This window comes from Cokeromyces recurvatus, assembly GCF_025118155.1.
Source record: "Cokeromyces recurvatus strain NRRL 2243 chromosome Unknown BX663scaffold_38, whole genome shotgun sequence".
Classification (NCBI taxonomy): Eukaryota; Fungi; Mucoromycota; class Mucoromycetes; order Mucorales; family Mucoraceae; genus Cokeromyces; species Cokeromyces recurvatus.
Genome location: NW_026251424.1, coordinates 42,582 through 60,772, shown reverse-complemented (window position 1 = coordinate 60,772; position 18,191 = coordinate 42,582). Strand labels below are relative to the sequence as shown.

Below are 18,191 nucleotides of genomic sequence, written 5' to 3'. Positions count from 1 at the left end.
TATGTATATGTGTGTGGATAATACAAGAAGATATAAAAAAAAAGAGAGAGAAAATGAAAGAGAGAGAGAGAGATGGATGGAGGGAAGAAATGAATAAATACGTAGAAATATAATTATATTTATTTACAAATTAAAGATGAATATTACTGCTGTGAAAACGAGCTAAATGGTTAAAATATTTAGCTTCAATTTCATCGTCCAAGTCATATTCATCTTCATTTTCATCTTCATTCTTTACAAGATTGTTTCTTAAGAGGACATTAGCAAAAAGACCAGTCGAGTAATTTGGTATTCTGATGGCTTGAATATTAGATTGTATTGTAGGCATACTACCAAAGTATGGACCATGTTCTTGCCAGCGTTCATTTCTATCAATGAATCCAAAATAAGTATTGGATAGACATTCCTGAGGCAGAATACGACTGGTTTTAATTTTAACTTGATAATCCAGCTTGTCAGTTTCAATACTCTCAGCATCATTATCATAATCAAAGTTCCAGAAACTTGTCATGCTACCAATTAAAGATGAGTCATTTTCACTTGTTTCTTCTGATTTTTGTTGTTGTTGTTGTTGTTGTTGTTGTTGTGAGCACAAGTTTTCAAAGAATCGAAGTTTATTCTTAAAGTCCTCATTAGGATAGTGGACTAATAGTGCAGAAGATGAAGGAATTACAAAATCAACAGCAGCAGCAATAGGAGCAGCAACTTGAAAAACGGAGCAACTTTTAGCAACAGTGACTATAGTAGTTGATATTGGATCAATTGCTATGCCTTCAGAAAAGCTAATACGTTGCATAAAGCGACTAGCAGCTGAATCGTTGTTCTCTTCATCTTGGTTAACTTCATTTTTCTCTTCAGGAGGAGCCACCTCAGTCTTCTCAGGATAAGCAGTTTTATTCTTCTTAGCTTGAATAACTTCATTCATATTATTACCTTTTTCTAAATCAATGTTTGATTGTTGGTCAAAATTATCATCCTTGAGATTGGTATTATTGCAATTTTTTTCAATATCATCATTGATAAAATGGTCTTTGTTTTCCTTATTAAAGTGTTTTCTATGACGAACAGTTCGTACCAAAAAGAAGAGACCAACAGAGATAGTTCCAAGAACTAAAAGACTGCTCATACAAATAATAACCAAATTAGCTGAACCAAGTCCCATGTCATTATCATTTTCAGTTGCTAAGGAATGCTCAGTTTGTTCCTCCTGAATAACTGGGTCTTCAATAAGGCTAACAACAACACGATCAACATGATCATTAGTAATATCATTAGTAATATCAGTAGTATCAGTAATAGCAGTAGCAGTAATAGCAGTCTCAGTAGTAGCAGTAATAGCAGTAGTAGCAACTTCAGCAGGTAATGGAACTTCATAATTTCGATTGGCATTTATATGATTTTTATTATTAGACTTTTCGGCATTAATACGATAATTTCTAACTGGAGCATTTAAATCCGTAACAAAGGCATCATAGGAAACAGTAAAGGCACCAACAGTAGTAGTAGCAGTCGTAGTAGTTTTAATAGGGTGGAGAGAGGCATCACGAGAGTTTAAACCATGTTCAAAGCATTGAGCATCATTCTTATCACAATAGTTATTTACTTAAAATAAATAGTTATTATTAAATATGTAACATTAAAAAAAAAATCAGATCAGAACTTTTTATAGCTTTACCATAACCACTAGCAAGAACAGAATACAATGGTGTAAAAAATAAAAGGCAGAAAAAAATTGATTTGAACATAATTATTATATTTTATTAAAATAAGGTGAAAAAGAAATGAAAAGAAATGAAAAAATAATATGAGATACGTGTCTTCCTTTTATTTATTTCAACCAAGACTTAATACCAATGTTTTTATTAATTATAAAATATGTGCTTTGAATAACTTTATATTCTATTATCCAGCCATTATTGTTATTACGTAAAAAAAAAATGTTTACTAATGACATAAATTTTAATTTTTTCCTTAAAATATAAAGCAACGTGTATACTTTATTCTCGATTCCTATATCGTACACTGATTATTATCACGTTCAACATTCTTTAATCCATGTTAACGTTTATTAGATGGAATGAAAATTAGAAATAAACCAACTTTCGCATACCAATTCTATGGTATTTGAACTTTGAATTTAGAAGATTACAAATATTTTTTGGATGAAAAGAAAATGTAATTTGAGATATTTTATATTTTTAGTTTAGAAAAAAAAAATAAACGTAAAATTTAGGCAAATATGGAATATTAATTAGATGTAATATATATCACCTGGAATGATCATAATTCAATCTACAAGTAGAGAAAACTCGGTATTCGTTACGGGGATCTGTCTAAACTAATGTTAATATCGTCCTTGTTGAAATTCATTGGGCAGGCCATTTCCTTTCCAGACAGACATCGAATCTTTACTAGCATTCACATCTCTTTGCCACAGTATTTTACGATTTTCAGTTTAACAGATTATAATACTGTAGCCGGAGATATCTTTAATACTTGTAAATGAGTCTTGACAGTATTTATTACAAATACAGGAAGTTTTATATTCATCTAGAGTCAGTGCTATCAAACCGCTAGCAAGCTCTCATTTTATCTCAACATGTATCACAGCACACTAACCAGTAACACCACATCTATTGGTTTTGAGTTTGACTGAATCCTTGCCAAACATATTGCACTCATAAACTAAAAAGAGGAACCTTTGTTTGCTTGTGTTCAAACTTGACCATCTTCTACTGGTTTATTTTCGATACTGGTTTATGAAGTTTGTAGTACCCGCTATCTTTCTCTTTTCTCATCTGTTGCTTCTTCTTTGTCTTCTTTTTACTTTTACTTCCTTTGTATTTAAAAGCATCATGCAAGAGTATATCAACCATATTCTGCAGCTCTTTGTCGACCTTGGTAGATATGGAAGCGATCTCTAGCTGAAGAATGGTCATAAAAGTTAAAGAGAGGTAACATATTAACTTGAAGGTGATTGATGTAACTCAAACATACATCTTGATTTAATATCTTCAGCATTGGCATATTGGTCTCTAACGTTATTAATACTGTACTATGTTTAATTCTATACTTTGGCTTCCAATATCTTTCGTTAAACGTAATTGGCGCATTTGTTGGCGCCTTGGATGATTGTCAGGTAGTCATGCAACTTATTGTCCAAAGTACCCTATATTACTTTTGACAAAGCATCATGCTATCTATTATCTCTAAATACATTATCGACCTCAAAAGTCTAAAACTATCAAGGTTACGCTCTCATTTCTCTTGAATCAACTTCCTACAAAATAACCACTTACATAGTGTAGTATCCTTTCATGATTTGTCCGTTGACCAGTTATTTGTACAATCCTTCACGAACTTGATTACATTATTCATCACGAAAAATCCACCTTTACTACCATCACAACCAGGTCAAAAACTCTTTACTTGGCTACCATTTCACGTCTCCCAGTAATAGTGTCATAATTACACTATATTGATCTCACCTGGGCAATTTTGATATAATTAATCAATATCTTGTGCCCAATTTTAGGGGGTTTCTTTTTTTTTTAAAAAAAATCAAGTAGAAATTATTGTTCAACGTATGTACGTTTAATACCAACCCTCTCTACTAAGCATGGTGATAATTATAGTTAGTAGGTTATACGTTGAATAACTATCCAACTTCTGTTATATGAAATGGATCACCTCCTACATGAAAAAGAACCCGTTGCCACCCTTTACAACCTTAGGTTAAAGGCTCCTCGATTGGGTATATGCGCCTTCGACAATCATAAACTAATAGTTTCATTATTGAACCCATTCTGCTGTTTAGGCCTCCTTCCCCTTTTTTTTTCTTTCTCTCCCTTGAGCCTATTAAAAGTTTTTTCAATTCACTCACTTTATTTTAAAGAATCCTCTCCGGGCCATTTTGGTATATATAATTATTAATGTGCTTATTGGGTTTAAATTTTCTTAAATAAAATATCTATTTTAAATGTACTATTACTATATTCACTACATATCCTTCTTAATTTTACTTGTCTTTCTTACCCTTTCAATTTATCATTCTTACTATAAAGCAATAGCATAATTTAAAGAGAATGAATTTTGGACTTGAGCGAATACAAAAGTTATTAGATGCATTAGATCGACCTGATGAGCGTACAAAGATAATTCATGTAGCAGGAACAAATGGCAAAGGATCAGTGTGCGCTTACATCACTTCAGTACTTTTAACTTGTGGATATACAATAGGTCGTTTTAATTCACCTCATTTTATAGAGCCGCGTGATAGTATTAATGTAAATGGACATGCTGTAAGTCAGAAAACTTATGATGAAGCGATGACAAAAGTGACAGAAATAAATTTAGCGGGATCGATTGGAGCATCGTCATTTGAGATCCTTGTTGCAACAGCCTTTTACATCTTTGATAAGTCAAATCTCGATTTTGTTGTACTTGAGGTAGGACTTGGTGGGTTATTAGACGCCACTAATGTCATTCAACAACCAGTCATGACGATTATTACGTCTATTGGTTTAGATCATGCCAATATTCTTGGCCATACAATAGAAGAGATAGCGATAGCAAAAGCAGGTATTATGAAGCCAGGATATCCGGTCGTGATTGCACCACAGGATACACCAGCAGTAGTAGATACTTTAATTCATTATGCTAAGAAAATCTCTTCACCTTACAAGCTTGTACAACCAGCTGAGTTTATCTCGCCTCATGTTTGCAGACTTGAATTTGATGAGAGTTGCTATTACATTTATTCTATACAGCTATTAGGAGACTATCAACGAATGAACTCAGCAACGGCTGTAACTGCCTTAGACTGGATGTATCGAAAGCAAATAATAAAAATGAATCCAGAACAATTAGCGATTGGAATGAAAGAAACAAAATGGCCAGGCAGATTAGATTGGATATCAAAAGAAGATCATCTATTGCTTAAAACCGAGTTTGATTTAGATCGTATCTTAGTGGACGGAGCACATAACCCACCTGCTGCAATTGCATTGAGGGAATACATTGACAGTCTTGATGCAAATAGAGTCATTTGGATTATTGGGTGCACTAATGGCAAAGATATTGATGAGATGATGAAACAATTAATTAGAGAAACGGATATCATTTTTGCAGTTCCATTTACTCAGCCTGCTGGAATGCCATGGATACAAAGTACATTGCCAGTTAAAATCAAAGAAGCAGCTAAAGATAAGGCAAACTATATTGAATGCTTTAGTAAATTAGAAGATGCACTTCAAAAGGCAGGTTCTATTTGTGACAAAGATAATGTAGTGGTTTTATGTGGTTCACTCTATCTTGCTGCAGATCTCTACCGTCTTTTATTATGATTTATTTCCTAAAATAAAACTATACAATTCAATGATTTTTATTGGACGAGCAAAAATAGACTACAATAATACGCAAAATATTTATATGCCTATATATTTATATTTTTGTTTTTATATCTTTCTTTTTTTTTTTTTTTTTTTTTTTTTTTTTTTTTTTTTTCTCTCTCTCTCTCTCTCTTTATATATATATATGCATATATAGTTTATTAGATCCCATGCTATTATACCGAAGTTATGGTTTTATTAATAAACAATCACGACAATTCATTTGTTCTTTTTTACATACAGTCACATCAAAAAGATCAGTTACAGCCATTATACAACAACAACAAGAAAAGCCTCGTAACAATTTAAATGTCATTGACTTTTTTCATCCTTCACTATCACCTACATTGTTTCATTATACCCTTAATCTTGGTGTTTCAGGATATGCTAAAAGAGACAAACCTATAATAGAATCCATTGACCATAATATATATTCCAGTTTTCAAATTGGTGATGATGCTTATTTTAAACGTTCTGATGCATTAGGTGTTGCTGATGGAGTAGGTGGTTGGCGAGCTCATAAAGGTGAATATAAATATTATACATGAAGAAAAATAAATAAATAAATAAATAAAACACACTCAAGTTTATTATTATTATTGTTGTTGTTGTTATAGGCGCTAATCCAGCTCTGTATTCACGTAAACTAATGCATTATGCTCAACTAGAGCTAGACAGAATTAGAACCAATGTTAGACCACAACAACTTCAAGTAAATCCAGATCCAATTCAAGTTTTGGAAAGTGCTTATCATATGACAACTTTAGATGCACAAAATGAGGTATTCGGGAAAATAGAGGGGAGTGGGTTAAGTGAATTGATTTTATAACATAATAGGGATTTGTTGGGTCAACTACAGCTTGTATTGTTATTTTATATCAAGATGAACTTAGAATAGCTAATTTAGGTGATTGTGGTGTCTCTGTTATTCGACAAAATGATTATATTTTTCGATCTGAAGAACAGCAACACTCGTTTAATTACCCCTATCAGTTAGGCACAGCTTCTTTTGATTCTCCGATGGACGCTCAGGTAAAGCCAAAAAAAAAAAAAAAAAAAAAAAAAAAAAAAAAAAAGAAAAGGAACACATGCAAGAAAACAAGTCCAATAAAAGAAAGAAGGCTTAGGAAAATAATGAAAAAAAAAACCTCCCATTAATCCTATTTATAGCAATTTAACCTCAAGATAGAAGAAGGAGATATAATTATATTAGGATCAGATGGATTATTTGATAATCTTTATGACGATGAAATATTAGAAGAAGTACATAACTGCATCAAGGTTCAACAAGACAATAAAAGACAAGATATTATAATTGAGCCTCAGTTAATATCTGATGCATTAGCACATAGAGCCAAAATTGTAAGTGAAGATCCAGATAATCCTAGTTCACCTTTTCAAGTTAGAGCAATGCATGAAGGACTTTATTATCAAGTAAATAATAGAAAAGAGTATTCTATACTTTATTTTAATATTCATTTTATAGGGTGGAAAAGCAGATGATATTAGTGTTATTGTAGCAATTATTAAAAGAGATGAGAAAATACCAGAGCCTTCACCACCTCCACTACCATGAAAAAAAAAGGGGAATTCTAATTATACCTAAAATCTTGATATTTTTTATTTTTGCATGTTTATATATCCTCATATTTATTGTATATATTCGTATACACAAGGACATTCTTGTATATTTCATTTCTCTCATTTTCTTTCTGATATTACATACAATCGATTGACATACTTGAATAAAAAGAATTATTATTCTATCTTTTAAATTATATACTATTAAAGGGTATGAATAAAATACATGCAAGTTAATATTTACAAAGGGCAAAAGTAAAAAAAAAAAAAAAAAGGCAAAAAAAAAAACAAAAAAAAACATCTAATAAACAGTCTTCAAGTGTGATCTTCAAAATGAACGGTCTTTATCCTCATAACTTTTCCAGTCTAATCTCATGCCACTACAAAGATATCCCATTATTAATTAACCCCAAAGTTGTCGGTTTAAGTAGATATTACCTGTCATTCCAATACACAATGTCACTTTGCCAGTTCTTCTTATCTAATTCAGTAATGAATTTTTTATAATTTTCTCTAGTCCAATTCAAAGAATCTTCTAATGTGTACATATATCTTTCCCAGTCTTTCTCTTTAACTATTTCTGTTCGAGTTAATTGTTCATAAAACTTTAGCGAATGCAAAATTGACTTGATGACGTCATTTGATTCAGCATCTTGATGAAATAATATCCACATTGTATTTTTATGATAATTTAATAAGTAATTTTCATGCTAAAATAGTATAATTAATACATACATATAATATCTGTATTGAAATACTAACCTTTAATACTTTAACTATTTCTTGTACTTCACCAGAAGAAGCAAATGCCTTTTCTGCACTAGAACCCATTCTGATTTTTACTATATTATCTTTACTACTACCATAATACGAGGGCTTTATCCATTCACCAAATCCAGCTTCATGATCTTTTAATTGTTCATAATCAATTACTGATATTCCCCCTGAATCAATAAATTTACGACCTAATAAGGTTAATTTGGCCTGATTAAGGATTTCAAATTCAGCAGTATGAAGCATTTTACACGTTGTCCAGATATTGAGAGGTGATAAGATAGCAAATATACCAAATAGGAACATGGGTGAATGTGATATTGAAATGATACCAACGCCAGTTAACATACCTAATAGATGTGCAGTTGACATTTGCGCATCATCTTTAGCTACAATATCACCAATATTACCATTTGGCTTAATAAATATATAGATGTATACGTATATGTATAAATATAAATACATATGTTTAATACGATTATATAAACTTACAGAGAAATGCTTTGTAAACGTCATATGACTTGCAATCCAAATACTTTCATGTATTAATTCAAATGTGTTACCAGCTAATCAAAAATTAAACTTTTAGCGTACACATTTGTAAATGAACGGAAGAATAGAGTACCTGCAGCTAAAGGTAAAAACAATTTTGGACTCACAACAGAAGTACAAAGTTGCAAAAATGAGCCAACAGAGGATAAAAGCTCACATACCTTTCATAAATGTGATTCAATATTTTATAAGTGAAAATAAACATATGTATCCTCCTACTTACAAATTTCCATGTCTTTGGATGTGAATCAAATGAACTTGCATAGCGTTTAATAAAGAATAATTTACCAATTTCTCCAATACCGTCTTTCAACACCCTATTTTTTAGATATGTATGTATTGAATATCTTTTATATTGTATTCAGGTATAAATATCTGTCTATTACCATTGAATAGCTACTGCTCCTCCTGTCGCTTCTACTGCTCCTAAACCTAATGATGCTAACATAGCCTGTGAACATAATACTCCAATCTATCAAACGTATACATTTAATATCTATTCATATTTAGGTTTAGATATATTTCTAACTCTTTACAGCTGATCCAACATATGTTTCAAAAAAAAGCCATAGATGAAATTTTTTATAACAGTCATGAACAGATTCTGGATACCTAATTATTGCATTTGTTTACATTTTTTGCCTCCTTTTTTTTTTTGGCGAATAACTTACCCTACTGGAAGAAACATTTCTCTTAAATTTTGTTTTATTGAATGTAATACACTAAATCTATTTCGATTTGTTACAAGTTGATACCATTCCTTTTTCTTCTCTTTATCATTATCCTCGATAATAGGCTGAATCCATTCCCAGGACATGGGAGAAGTAGCAATAGGTGCAGCAACACGTCCCTTTGATACTGAGTTTGATTTTGTCTTTCCAATGGTCTGTAAACTGGTATAAATACGTTTCCTTCCATATACAAACTCTGTCAATATAGGTTCCTGTCGTTGCTCTTGCACTAATTTCGGTAATTCCTGATGAAATAATCGCTTTGTATTCTTTAGCAATGACGTCCTTTTGTTATGACAGAACAATCGCGTTAAAGATGGTCTCAATGGCTGATGGGTATAGATGTTGCTATGACTCCTCACAATGATTCGTGAAGAATGTATCATGATCCAAACTTTTACACAGTGTCAAAAAAAAAAAGTTGGGTAGACGTAAACCAATAGAAGGATAGTTAACGAGTTGAGAAAAGAAAGAAAGAAAGTCAAGTGTTGCTATTAGAGAAGAGTATAGTACTTAAGAAAGGGGGGCCCTTGTGACAATTTTTTTTTTTTTATTTTTATTTTTGCATGTATACATGTTATTTATTACGTTTAAACACAGTCTTTTTATTAGTATTACATAATAATTAAAATTCCATTGATCTAACAGCTTCATCTAAAATATATCATAGTATTAGCACTCAACTACTTTTAATAATAAATTATATTTACCTCTTTTACTCTTCTTTGTATTAATAATTATGTCCATAACAAATTTATCAAAATAATCGATATAAGGCTTAAGTGAAGTCTTTTTATAATCAGCCATCTTTTTATCAGGTGTTATATTTTTAGTCTGTTCTTTATACAGTGTTAATTCTCTTCTTAAAGACATTAAGGTAGGCACAGATAAAGGATCAAACTTTTCACATTCTTCAACTTTGATTGGTACACATACTCTTACTAATAATGAAATGAGTTATAGACGTCTTTTTACACAATCAGCTACTTACATGTCTTTGGATGAACACAGAATGGACTCTTTAATAAGTGATTTATAGCAGTACTAACTTTAATATCAAGTCGAGGATAACAGTATTGAAACATAATATCTCTCCATAAGTTTTCTCTTTTGAATCGTTTCTTTTTATCCGCCTTTTCAATAAGGTTGACTAATATATTCCATTTTTCTTTTGGAGATTTATTAGGATAATTTCTCCATGATTCATCTATCTTTTCCCTTACATCTGCATCAGGTATAATTTCTAATAACTTTTTCCAATTTTCTGGTTTATCCAAAATACCCATCTTTTGAAGTACAAGTGATTCAAAATGCTTTTCAACAATTTGATATGAACGTCTAACATAATATAAATATGCGTGTACATACGTGTATATTATATATTAGTTTAAATCATAGATAAAGCCTACCTTAATGAAGGATGTAAAGGAGCAAATAATTTGACTTTACGTGACATTTGTGCACCACCCTATAATCATTACAAAGGAATATTAAATATATATGTGAGTGAGTGAGTGTGTGTGTGTGTATACAGGCATTTATATACATATATACCGTATTTTACCTTAATTACATCTAAATAGTTTACAATTGCTTTTCTAGCATCATTATCAAGTTTGCGTGCTCGTTCATCACAGACCCAACAATGTACACCACGACGACCTGAATAGACCCACATAATATGCTTAAATCCAAAATCCTCTAGTAATAATAAATAGTATATACATGAATATATAAATTTATTCTCTATGCTAAATTGTTCATTTACCTCGAAGTGCTACATCGATTATCTTGATGGCAACTGTCATAAATTCCCAACATAAAAGACATACATCACCACCACTAAAATAAATATTTAGAGAATAGAATAGAATAGAATAGAACCAAAGAAAAAGAAAAGATCTTTTGTTTGTCATACCTGCAACATGTACGAATTTCATCATAATCGGTCATATCAATATCAAAAACTAATTCTTTTTCTAATGGTTTGAATGCCTTTTCGCTCACTGTTTTTCTATTTCTGGGCTATATTGTTTAATTAATTCACTAGTACAATTCACCTTCTATATCGTTAAGTCTTACTTTTACTGCGTAAACTGCACCTATATCAATCTTTGCTGGTTGTAATCTTTCTATTTCCTTTTTTAACTCTTCACTATTAGAAAATGATTGAAACCGAATATAAATGTCTGAAGGAAGTGTAAAACTGAATTCTCTATGTGTAAAGTTTTTTGTAGGTGCTAATAAAGATGAATGATTAGTAGCTTTACATATAAATTGTTTCCAGTTGTATATACTTGTATCATAATTAAGCCAATTGAAATATGATTTATAAGGGAAAAAAGAGTTGTAAAACATTCTATATAAAAAGATGGGATTGCTTAAATCAAATCTACATGTAGAATAGTAATTAGTACATGATATAGGTTTAATCGTTGCATGTGTTTTATTATGATTATTCTTACTCGTCCTGTTCTCGAAGTTGTTGTTCTAAATCAGGATTTATATCTGTCATTTGATCATCATCACTGAAAAAACTTTCTAGCATATCAATATCTTTTATTTCATTTCTTGCTATATCGAAAAAAAAGAGGGTTTATTTAGACTAACTATTAACTGACCAAGTTAATTATACCTTTTTCATGAATGTCGCTCATTTTTTGTATATATCAATATATTCAACAAGAACAACAAGTCAAATCGCGATATTTTTTTTTTTTAAAAAAAAAAAAAAAAAAAATAATTTTATTTACTTGACGTGTTTTATATTTCCGACATATTCACATACATACATAGTAATTTTATGATTACTTCCTTTGTAGTAGTAAAGACAAAAGGAAATATAATAGAGAGAATTTTACCTTTTAACATAGATTATATGATGGGCTCAGATTGAAGACATAAATGTTGTTGGAAAAGTACTTTATACTAACGTAGTATCTTTTGCTTAAGTTTTGCCTTTTTTTTTTTCTTTCTTTCTTTCTTGAATTAACATACGACGATAGCCTTATCAACTCGAGGATATAATATAAATACACGTATTCATGCTTTAAATATACAATACTTTTAACATCAAAACGAAAATATAAAGACAGGAAAAAAAAATTTTTTTAAACAAATAACAAATAGCACGTTATTCGGCTATTTGTTTATTTACATGTTTTTGGGTATAAATGGTATCATTAATTGTAACAAAATGTAAAAAAAAGGAAGAAAAATAGTATCGGTTCTTCCTTTTTTTTACATTTTTTGAATCGTTCTGTAAAAAAAAGAAAGCAAAGTCTAAGGAATGATGTTACTTTGCTTTCTTTTTTTTGTTCTTTGAAGCGATGTTTCGCCATCTATAATAATATGTTAATCATAATTGAAAATAGAAAAATAAACTAATTTAATTTGTTACTTACCAGAACGATTCATTAATTTACGCTTCGATGCACCTGCATTTAAAGGTGATCGAGCGTTTGGTGAGGCGGATGTAGATGATAAAGCTTGAAGGAGTGTATTTGCTTTTGTTGGTATCGGTAATTGGGACGAGGAGGTTGTTGCCCGTTTTGATGTTGTTCGTTGTGATGATTGTGGTGGTGGTGTTGGTTGGGATGGCGGTTGTTGTTGTTGTGATGATGCTGGTCGTGATGATGTTTGGTGTGATGAAGAGCCTGTTACAATTGTTGCTGCTTCAGTTATGGTTGCTGGCTGTGATGAATAGGTTTCTGTTGTGAGCATAGTAGACACTTCAGGTATGTCCGTAGACGCGTTAGAAAGTGGCTCAATTTCTGTTATGGAAATCACTTTATCAGCTATTAAGGAAGAAGAATAGAAAGATGTTACTTTAGAACGTACTGTTTTATCTTATTACGCGTATATTAAAAGAAAACTTACAATTATCTTTCATTTGTTGTATAAGTAAGTCCCAGCCAGTATTAGCAGCCTGCATTATTTGGTTCTTGAAGCTTTTCACTAAATTAACTGATTCTTTATATTTTTGTAAAACATCTTTCATTTTGTTAGACCATTGCACTTCTTGCATTTCAAATTGTCTTATTTTATGATTTTTGCTTTCTTGTTCCAAATGAAGACGATTTGTTTCTTTTTTAATTTCTTCAAGTTTTTCTTCGCTTATTTGAAGTTGAGCAGCTAATGCTTCTTTCTCCTGTCTTTCAGCAGCTAATGATTCTTCAGCAGCTTTGAGCTTTGCTTCCATTTGTTCTAAAGCATGAGAAGTTTCTTGCTTTACATAACGCTCTGCCTGTTGAAGTTCTTCATTTGTTATTTGTAGAGCTTTAATTGTGTCTTTCATTTCTTGCATCTCCATTCTAGTCGCGTCATATGCTTTTTTTGTTTGGTATACACCTGATTTTTCATAATTAACGCGAAGTTCCTCTTGAAGTTGCTCTATTGTTTTGACAAGCACATGAACGTGTCGTTCGTGGCTTATTGGACTATTTGCTTGAGGACGATTACATATGCCTTTAGCATGACTAGCATAGTCTAATGTACTACGAACTTCTTCTTGAGTTTGATTTGCAGGTGAAACAGTGGCAATAATACAAGTCTTCATCTGGCCTCCAAGGGAATCCTTCAATAAACGCGTTAATTTACTCTCACGATAGGGGATATGAGGGGTTTTATCAACGAGTCCGTTAATGACACGTCCTAAAGTCAACAAGCTACGATTAATAGAGGCTGCTTCACGAGCACGAAGGTTTTCAGATCCCGAGCTCTTACTATTCTCAGAGCCTGCTAAATCAACAAGGTTAAGTTTGCCTATTCTGAATGAATTACTTTCTTCACACTTCATATAAACTGTTATAGTAAATATAGAATGCGAACGGCTTAAAAGTACGTAATAATAATAATAAGAATAAGAAGAATAAGAAATAATAAGAATAATAAGAATAATAAGAATAAGAATAAGAAATAATAATAAGAAGAAGAAGAGCAAGAACAAGAACAAGAAGAAGAACAAGAAGAAGAACAAGAAGAAGAACAAGAAGAAGAACAAGAAGAAGAACAAGAAGAAGAACAAGAAGAAGAACAAGAAGAAGAACAAGAAGAAGAACAAGAAGAGAACAAGAAGAAGAATAGAAAGGAAATATGAAATAACGGTAAGTCTCTATTGTAAACATGACTTTTGAAAAAATTATTTTTGTTACCTTGACTTTTCATTACAGTTTGTTGCTGCTGTCATTCTTTTCTTAATACCTGATTTCAATATAGTTAAACCTTGTGAAGCGGAAGAAATTAAGTGTTCTTTTATGTTTTGAACTCTAACACCAGTTCCGTCTTCAAAAATATTTAAGGCTTTGTGTTCATCAGAAGCACATAACAAATCACGAAGTTCTTCGTTATATAATTCTAACATAGAAACCATAACGTGACTTTCTTGACCAAGAGTTCCAAGTCTTTGGAATAAGTTTTGAATAGTACGTGGGATAATACCAGCATTTTTTTCATGGTATTCATCAGAATCACCAAGATCACCCTCCATAGTATAGGTTTTACCAGTACCAGTTTGACCATAAGCAAAGATAGTACAACTATAGCTATATACAAAAAGAAGAAATAAATAAATAAATAAATAAAGATTACATTTTACTTGTATAATTTATATGTGCTTACCCATTTAAAACATCAGACAATATGGGTGCTGCAACAGCATTGTAAACACCTTGTTGTGTAGCTTCTTCTTTAAAAACGCGATCAAAATTATAGATCGTGTTATTTGGAGTAAACAAAACTTTATCTTCTGCATTAGAATCAACAGTTTCTAATATTGATGATTTTGATGAGAGTTTTTTTACTGAGCTACTTCCTCTATAATTTTTTTTTTAAAGAAAAGAAAGATCAGTAATCAAGTATATTTAAAATAAAGTTAAATGAAGAGACAAGACTTACTTGAAGCGAAGCATAACTTGAACGTTTGTCCCTTTTTCTAAAAAAGAACGTCTTCCAGTTAATTTAGGACTGCCAACAGTACCTCTAGTTGAGGAATTTGAGCAAGGAGGATGTAAAGAAATAGATGACTTTTTATTTCTGTTATTTTGAAGCATCTTTTTTTTTGAAAAAAGTAGTTTAATAAACAAGATATAAACTTAATGTAAAGTAAGTGTGCTTATGGAATATATAAATAAATAAAAGTATATAAAAGCAAGTTAAGAAGGAGCAAGTAATTTACATATAAGATGAAGCTATATATAACAAAAAATAATTTTACAGGAACCAAATTTATTATGAAAAGGCTAAAAAAAAAAAATAATAAGTAGTCACATACTCCTTAAACTACCATAATAAGTAATGCAAATTTGTACTCTATTTAATTAAGCAATCTAGTATTTGTTTATTTTGAAAGCACAATAAAATATATACATGATATGAAACAGTTAGTACTCAAAAGGATATTCATGATACAGCATGTAGGAATAATTAGGATTAGCCTATTTTCAGAAAAAATGATTGGATCAAAATACGGAACGAAAGATAATGATAAACGCTAAATTGAAATGTCTTATCTTTTATTGAATACAATCAGTTTAGATCGATGTTACACTATTTCCACATGTAAAATGTGGGGGGGGGAAGAGGGGCGAAAGCATTAGTTTAATGACATGTCCTAACATAAATTGCCTTGGATATTTATAGAAAATATCTCATTAACAATTTGCTAATTTGATAATGTTTATTACGTGAATATATACAATGAATTAAAATAAGATACTAAGCTATACTATACAAAAAAAACACATATTTTATAACATGAGAATATACTAAATAAAAAGAAAACTTCTTCCTATCGTTATGATAAAAGAGGTTTTACTTATTAAGCTGCAGTAAAAAGAATCTATTATCAGTTAAGAAAGCCAGCCTTAATTGATCGTATATTTGAATATCAAGAGGACAGCTGTTAATTCGAAAATGTTGCAGTTTATCCTGATTAGATTTCGACAAACATAACATGCCTTCTACTTCATTACTATAACATATAACTGATTCTTGATTATCCATAATATCTGGATGCATTACATAAGAACAAGTTCTTGTCAAGTTCTTTTGAGGTAATTGGAAATCTAGAGTAGCGATGACAGTTGTTGAATAATCTTCATTTAATTTTAAAAGTTGATGCTTTGTTGCAATATTATTCCTTGAAGATAACAATAAAGAGCTTTCACTACCATAATTGAAAGAGAACGAAAAAGGTTTGTATCCTAACAAGTATAACAATTAACAAATGAAAAGCATTTTATCCAATAATAATAAAAAAAATAGATATATGCTTACCATTTTCTATGCTTAACAAATTACAGATAGGTATCTCTTCATGATAGTCCCATATAAATGCTTGATTTAAATTCGAACAACATAAAACTCTTCTGTCAAGGATTTTCTTTGAAAACATAGAATGAAGTGGGGTTTTTGAAATAGTTGAACTTTTAAATTGGTTAAATGGTACACTTAGATTCCGTATATCATATGTTAAGATAGTACTATCTATTAGTCCACAATGTAATTTATTTGAATCTAAAGAATCAAAACTACATGACCATCCTGCAGTAGGTAGCATCACAGATTTCTCTACTGTATTCGTAATGGTCGATATTAATTGCAATGATTTATCTATGCCAGTAGATAAAATCAAATTTGGCTTTTCACTATTATATTGTATATCTCGCACTAAACCATTATGTGTTGATATAAATTCTGTCGTCTCAACATTGGTTAAATTAAGTTTAAGTATTCCATGTCCATCCTTAGAAGATTTAAATGATATATATGCGGTATTAGATTGCTGATCTAACGCCATTACGCGTGCCACATGTCTATTCTCAGATAGTCTTTTCGATTTACATATTGAATAGCGATATGAGTTTTTTATATATGGTATATTTGTATGATCCATCTTATTGATAAAATTATCGGGTATTTTGTTGTAGTTTTCCTTATCTTCATGACTGACATTGCTGAAAGTAGGTTGCAATTTAATATTGTTCTGAGAAGAAGAAGGTGAAAGATAAGATGTATTTACATTTAATGATCTTAACGGATTTTTGATTATCATTGTCTCTTTGATTCTAATTTTTAATAGAAAAAGAAAAAAAAAATACAAGATCAGTTTTGCCTGTTTTTTTTTTTTTCATTATTCAAATTAATCGTTATATTTAATGCTTACTGCGGTAATTGTATTATGTGTCTTTCTCTTGCTCTTTCTAGTTCTTTCTTGTGTAAATTAAGAGACAAGCGAGCTAAATCTAAAGCATTTTTATTTTCTTTTATTTTATTTTTAAGGGCTTCGAGTTCTTTTTTTAATAAATCCATTTGTGAAGTATCTTTTACTGCTATCTTTGATGGTTTTACAACACGAATATCTGTTTCACGTGTAGTTTTCCTACATGTAGTTTTGTAAATAAATTAAAATACATTTCATTTTTTCTAATTTATTTTATTTACATGCACATCGGACATCCAGCTTTTTTTGAATTTGACTTTCTTGACTTATCCAATATCCAGCGCACAATACATCTATGTTTATTTCGGTCAATAAACATTCTTTAGATAACCAAAAATAATATTAGCTTACTTTTTACCAAATAAATGGCCGCATGGTAAACTAACAAGACAATGATCTCCCCTACTTGTCCAAACTTCTGAACAAATAATGCAAGTAGAAGTTTCATCTTCATCTCCCGATACATTTTCATAACTTGAATCAAGCTTTTGTTTTTTATTCTCGATTTTATTTACATTATTAGGTGGATCAGATCCTGAAGCCAAGCACATTTGAAGTGAAAAAAAAAAAGGTTCAAGAAAAAAAAAAAAAAAAAAAGAAAAGGATGTATTACTTTGAGGCCAGTCACATCAAGGATTTAATCTAATTTGAAACTCAAAAATAGACTTCATGTAAAACAATGGATACTTTGACATTTATGAATACAATAAGAAAAAAAAAAGCCGTTACTTATGAATTAGCATATGTTTTCATTTGTTTAAAGTAGTTGTGTAGTTCACAATAATCATTAGTGCCATTTTGAAGCAAAAGTATATGTTATAAATGCTATCCGTACTCAGTTTTCTAAGCCATATTTAACAAGCTTCCTTTTAATACAATTGATATTTTGTAACCACTTTTTCAGACAAAATGATACTTTGTAAATTCATTAATACAAAAAGC

The 18,191-nt window shown here is 30.5% G+C and overlaps 8 protein-coding genes across 8 annotated transcripts; 3 read left to right on the top strand and 5 right to left on the bottom strand.

Annotated features, from left to right (window-relative positions):
• Positions 1–130: 130 nt before the first annotated feature.
• Positions 131–1,745, bottom strand: BX663DRAFT_555659 (uncharacterized protein; the record flags this gene model as incomplete). The annotated part of the gene is made up of 2 exons (XM_051531647.1): positions 131–1,602; positions 1,676–1,745. 2 exons carry the CDS (start codon positions 1,743–1,745, stop codon positions 131–133), a joined length of 1,542 nt encoding a protein of 513 aa, XP_051378595.1.
• A 1,970-nt stretch (positions 1,746–3,715) lies between these two features.
• On the top strand, positions 3,716–5,416 carry BX663DRAFT_524086 (Mur ligase). The gene is made up of 2 exons (XM_051529602.1): positions 3,716–3,780; positions 3,884–5,416. Exon 2 carries the CDS (start codon positions 4,086–4,088, stop codon positions 5,343–5,345), a length of 1,260 nt encoding a protein of 419 aa, XP_051378594.1. The 5' UTR covers positions 3,716–3,780; positions 3,884–4,085; the 3' UTR covers positions 5,346–5,416.
• Positions 5,417–5,493: 77 nt separating this feature from the next.
• Positions 5,494–7,238, top strand: BX663DRAFT_524085 (phosphatase 2C-like domain-containing protein). Its single transcript, XM_051529601.1, has 4 exons — positions 5,494–5,915; positions 6,008–6,171; positions 6,228–6,422; positions 6,561–7,238. Exons 1-4 carry the CDS (start codon positions 5,561–5,563, stop codon positions 6,891–6,893), a joined length of 1,047 nt encoding a protein of 348 aa, XP_051378592.1. The 5' UTR covers positions 5,494–5,560; the 3' UTR covers positions 6,894–7,238.
• On the top strand, positions 6,444–7,238 carry BX663DRAFT_524077 (uncharacterized protein). The gene has a single exon (XM_051529600.1). It carries the CDS (start codon positions 6,926–6,928, stop codon positions 7,124–7,126), a length of 201 nt encoding a protein of 66 aa, XP_051378593.1. The 5' UTR covers positions 6,444–6,925; the 3' UTR covers positions 7,127–7,238.
• A 10-nt stretch (positions 7,239–7,248) lies between these two features.
• On the bottom strand, positions 7,249–9,555 carry BX663DRAFT_524075 (vitamin B6 photo-protection and homoeostasis-domain-containing protein). Its single transcript, XM_051529599.1, has 9 exons — positions 8,969–9,555; positions 8,834–8,909; positions 8,684–8,769; positions 8,521–8,614; positions 8,371–8,458; positions 8,238–8,311; positions 7,734–8,162; positions 7,410–7,681; positions 7,249–7,351 (listed from the first exon to the last, which is right to left on the bottom strand). The coding sequence occupies exons 1-9, from the start codon at positions 9,412–9,414 to the stop codon at positions 7,300–7,302; spliced, it is 1,617 nt and encodes a 538-aa protein (XP_051378591.1). The 5' UTR covers positions 9,415–9,555; the 3' UTR covers positions 7,249–7,299.
• A 17-nt stretch (positions 9,556–9,572) lies between these two features.
• BX663DRAFT_524066 (DNA primase small subunit-like protein) lies at positions 9,573–11,733 on the bottom strand. The gene is made up of 11 exons (XM_051529598.1): positions 11,664–11,733; positions 11,494–11,602; positions 11,326–11,420; positions 11,111–11,268; positions 10,947–11,053; positions 10,797–10,870; positions 10,593–10,729; positions 10,438–10,496; positions 10,020–10,366; positions 9,739–9,969; positions 9,573–9,682 (listed from the first exon to the last, which is right to left on the bottom strand). The coding sequence occupies exons 1-11, from the start codon at positions 11,683–11,685 to the stop codon at positions 9,654–9,656; spliced, it is 1,368 nt and encodes a 455-aa protein (XP_051378590.1). The 5' UTR covers positions 11,686–11,733; the 3' UTR covers positions 9,573–9,653.
• Positions 11,734–12,148: 415 nt separating this feature from the next.
• BX663DRAFT_524060 (P-loop containing nucleoside triphosphate hydrolase protein) lies at positions 12,149–15,219 on the bottom strand. The gene is made up of 6 exons (XM_051529597.1): positions 14,924–15,219; positions 14,648–14,842; positions 14,182–14,571; positions 12,908–13,860; positions 12,433–12,825; positions 12,149–12,369 (listed from the first exon to the last, which is right to left on the bottom strand). Exons 1-6 carry the CDS (start codon positions 15,076–15,078, stop codon positions 12,311–12,313), a joined length of 2,145 nt encoding a protein of 714 aa, XP_051378589.1. The 5' UTR covers positions 15,079–15,219; the 3' UTR covers positions 12,149–12,310.
• A 473-nt stretch (positions 15,220–15,692) lies between these two features.
• On the bottom strand, positions 15,693–17,817 carry BX663DRAFT_524057 (uncharacterized protein). The gene is made up of 5 exons (XM_051529596.1): positions 17,601–17,817; positions 17,471–17,542; positions 17,193–17,408; positions 16,304–17,094; positions 15,693–16,230 (listed from the first exon to the last, which is right to left on the bottom strand). Exons 1-5 carry the CDS (start codon positions 17,798–17,800, stop codon positions 15,839–15,841), a joined length of 1,671 nt encoding a protein of 556 aa, XP_051378588.1. The 5' UTR covers positions 17,801–17,817; the 3' UTR covers positions 15,693–15,838.
• Positions 17,818–18,191: the final 374 nt, after the last annotated feature.